The sequence below is a fragment of the Raphanus sativus genome, chromosome 4 (assembly GCF_000801105.2).
Source record: "Raphanus sativus cultivar WK10039 chromosome 4, ASM80110v3, whole genome shotgun sequence".
In the NCBI taxonomy this organism is placed as follows: domain Eukaryota; kingdom Viridiplantae; phylum Streptophyta; class Magnoliopsida; order Brassicales; family Brassicaceae; genus Raphanus; species Raphanus sativus.
The window spans coordinates 49719824-49722251 of NC_079514.1; the positions used below are offsets into that span (position 1 = coordinate 49719824).

General features: G+C 37.3%; 1 protein-coding gene across 1 annotated transcript; it reads left to right on the top strand.

Moving 5' to 3' along the window:
• The first annotated feature begins 981 nt into the window (after positions 1-981).
• On the top strand, positions 982-1836 carry LOC130511868 (50S ribosomal protein 5, chloroplastic-like). Its single transcript, XM_057009643.1, has 2 exons — positions 982-1137; positions 1377-1836. The coding sequence occupies exons 1-2, from the start codon at positions 1062-1064 to the stop codon at positions 1718-1720; spliced, it is 420 nt and encodes a 139-aa protein (XP_056865623.1). The 5' UTR covers positions 982-1061; the 3' UTR covers positions 1721-1836.
• Positions 1837-2428: the final 592 nt, after the last annotated feature.

Consider the following 2428-nt stretch of genomic DNA (forward strand, 5'->3'; position numbering starts at 1 on the left):
TATTTTGGTTTATCTCAGTTTAGATCATTCAACTACAAGAAATCAAAAGAACCAGCCTTCAAAGACTTGACATTTTGCAGCTACTGATAGACAAAATTAGGCTCAAACTCAGCAAGGTCAACAGATCCAGACTCAACAGGAGGCATGAGGTAAGCAGCCAAGATCTCGAAACCAGCAATGAGAGAAATCCTCTTGAGGTTTTTAACGAATGAAGGATCATCGGTTTGTCCTCTTGAACTCAGGGTTCTCAACATCCAACACAGCTGGGAATATTCTTGGCGTAGTTCGGATTGTCTGAAACAAAAATGGCAACATTTTCAGACACAGCTTACTATTAATCTTGTGGTTTCAAATTCTATTACCTCAATGATGACGTGCATGTCGAAACACACAATTTTATACATTACACACTACAACAAAAAAATATGAAAAAAAATATGTGATGTTTGTGAGATCCAGATGAATCATTCTGGAAATATAAATACAACTAAAAATGAAAAGAAAAATTAAAGAAAATCTAATGCTAAAGCTCACAAAACCTACAATGTTTATTATTTATCTGGATTTTTTTTTCCTTCACAATTACGTAAAACAGTTAATAAATGACAAAGAGTAATCTCCATTTATTCAGCTTCAAGTCATTCTCTAGAGGCAGTTAGCCAGTTACATAAAGAATCAAGAAAGGATTAAGCAAATTATCCGAACCGAACCGGATTTCGATATAGATATCTGAACGGTACATAATTTCCTATCTATCCAAGAACTGGATTTCGAACCCGAACCGAATCCCAAAATATCTGAATACAAATATTTGGTTTCTTTTTAGCAAAAAAGAATAATAATATTTGGTTTCTTCTAAAGCAAGCAACAATCAAATCTAAACCGACTAACAACAGCAGAAAGAAAAAAGCGAATTTAAACCAGTGCAAACCGGATTGAACCAGATCAAATCCAATCCGTTCGTTAAGTAGTAGACGGAGAGACTGAAAAAAAAAAAAACCTTATCCAGAAACTAAACTTCAAATGACTGTCTGAAGGCGAAATCCTTCTGTACCAAGAAGATGTCTCTTCTCTGTTTCAATTCTCTCGCTCCTCTCTCTCCTCCAAGGCTTCAAGTTTCGTCTTTCGCTTCACCAGGTACGGCATTTTCACTAGTTTCTCTATTCATCTGACTTATTACTTCCGTTACAGACCCACAAGAAACCTGGGCTACTTCAGTTTCTCAGTTTTGAAGCAAAAAGCTTCCTCCTTTGTTTTGTTTTAAAGCTAAAAAGATAGGATTAGATTTTTCATTGAGGCATTTCATCGAACACTTTAAGATCTGATACTTCTTAGGTTACTTACTTGTGAAAGTTGTGATCATTTTTTCGGTTCAGTTTTAGGCCTTAAACCCAACACCGTCGAGACAAAGAACAGAGTCTCTCTGAGTGCGTACAGCTTGAGCATCAGCAATGGAAGAGCAGCGATTGTGAAGGCAGCTGCTTCTTCTGGTGTGGACGGAGCAGCTGAGCCCGAGAGCAGTGAGGAACCGCCTAAGACTGTTGACAAACTACCGTTGGAGTCAAAAGAAGCTAAAGAAAAGCTGCTGCTGGAACAGAGGATGAAGATGAAGCTGGCCAAGAAGATTAGGCTAAGGAGGAAACGTCTGGTTCGTAAGCGTAAGTTGAGGAAGAAGGGTCGATGGCCACCTTCCAAGATGAAGAAGCTCAAGAATGTCTAGAGATGACTCTCTTCCCTGTCTCAACTTTTCTTGTAATGTTGTTTGTAAACTTTCCGGAATTTGAAATGTAGACATTTGTTTTGGATTAAATCTCAAGCTGAGAGAGTTCTTTACTTCTTTAAAAGGATTCATTACAAAGAGTGATCAGTGTTTAGATAGAAGGCATAAGGAGTTTGGAGCTTGCATTGAACCATTTAGTCATTAAGGAAGAACATGTGCGCGGATGATGACTGATCAACAAATACTTTACATGTAAGAGACTTTAATTAAGCGCATGGCTTACCACGGGAAGGACTGGACCTTGCTTGAACTTGTCATGGAATGAAAAGGAGAAAGCTTTGGGGTTTTACTGGTCCTCTGACGAAACCACTATAAAAATAAAAAAGTATAGATTTGTTTCTTTGGATTTAAACAAAGGCACAGTTGCACAAAAGAAGGTCAAAAAGACTGCTGAATGGCCTAATATACATTAGGTCACTAAAGACTGATGAATGGCCTAATAAAAAGACTGATGAATGACAAAAGAAGGTCAAAAAGACTGATGAATGGCACAGTTTGTAAGGCTTCAACTGGTAACCATGTTGAAAGAAAAAAATTATAGTGAATTTTGTGTTCCTCAAAATTTATACCAGTTAGGTTGAATTTTTTGTCAAATTGATTATAGGTAGGTTCCACTCTTTTCCCCCCTTAAATTTTTCAATGGAGGAA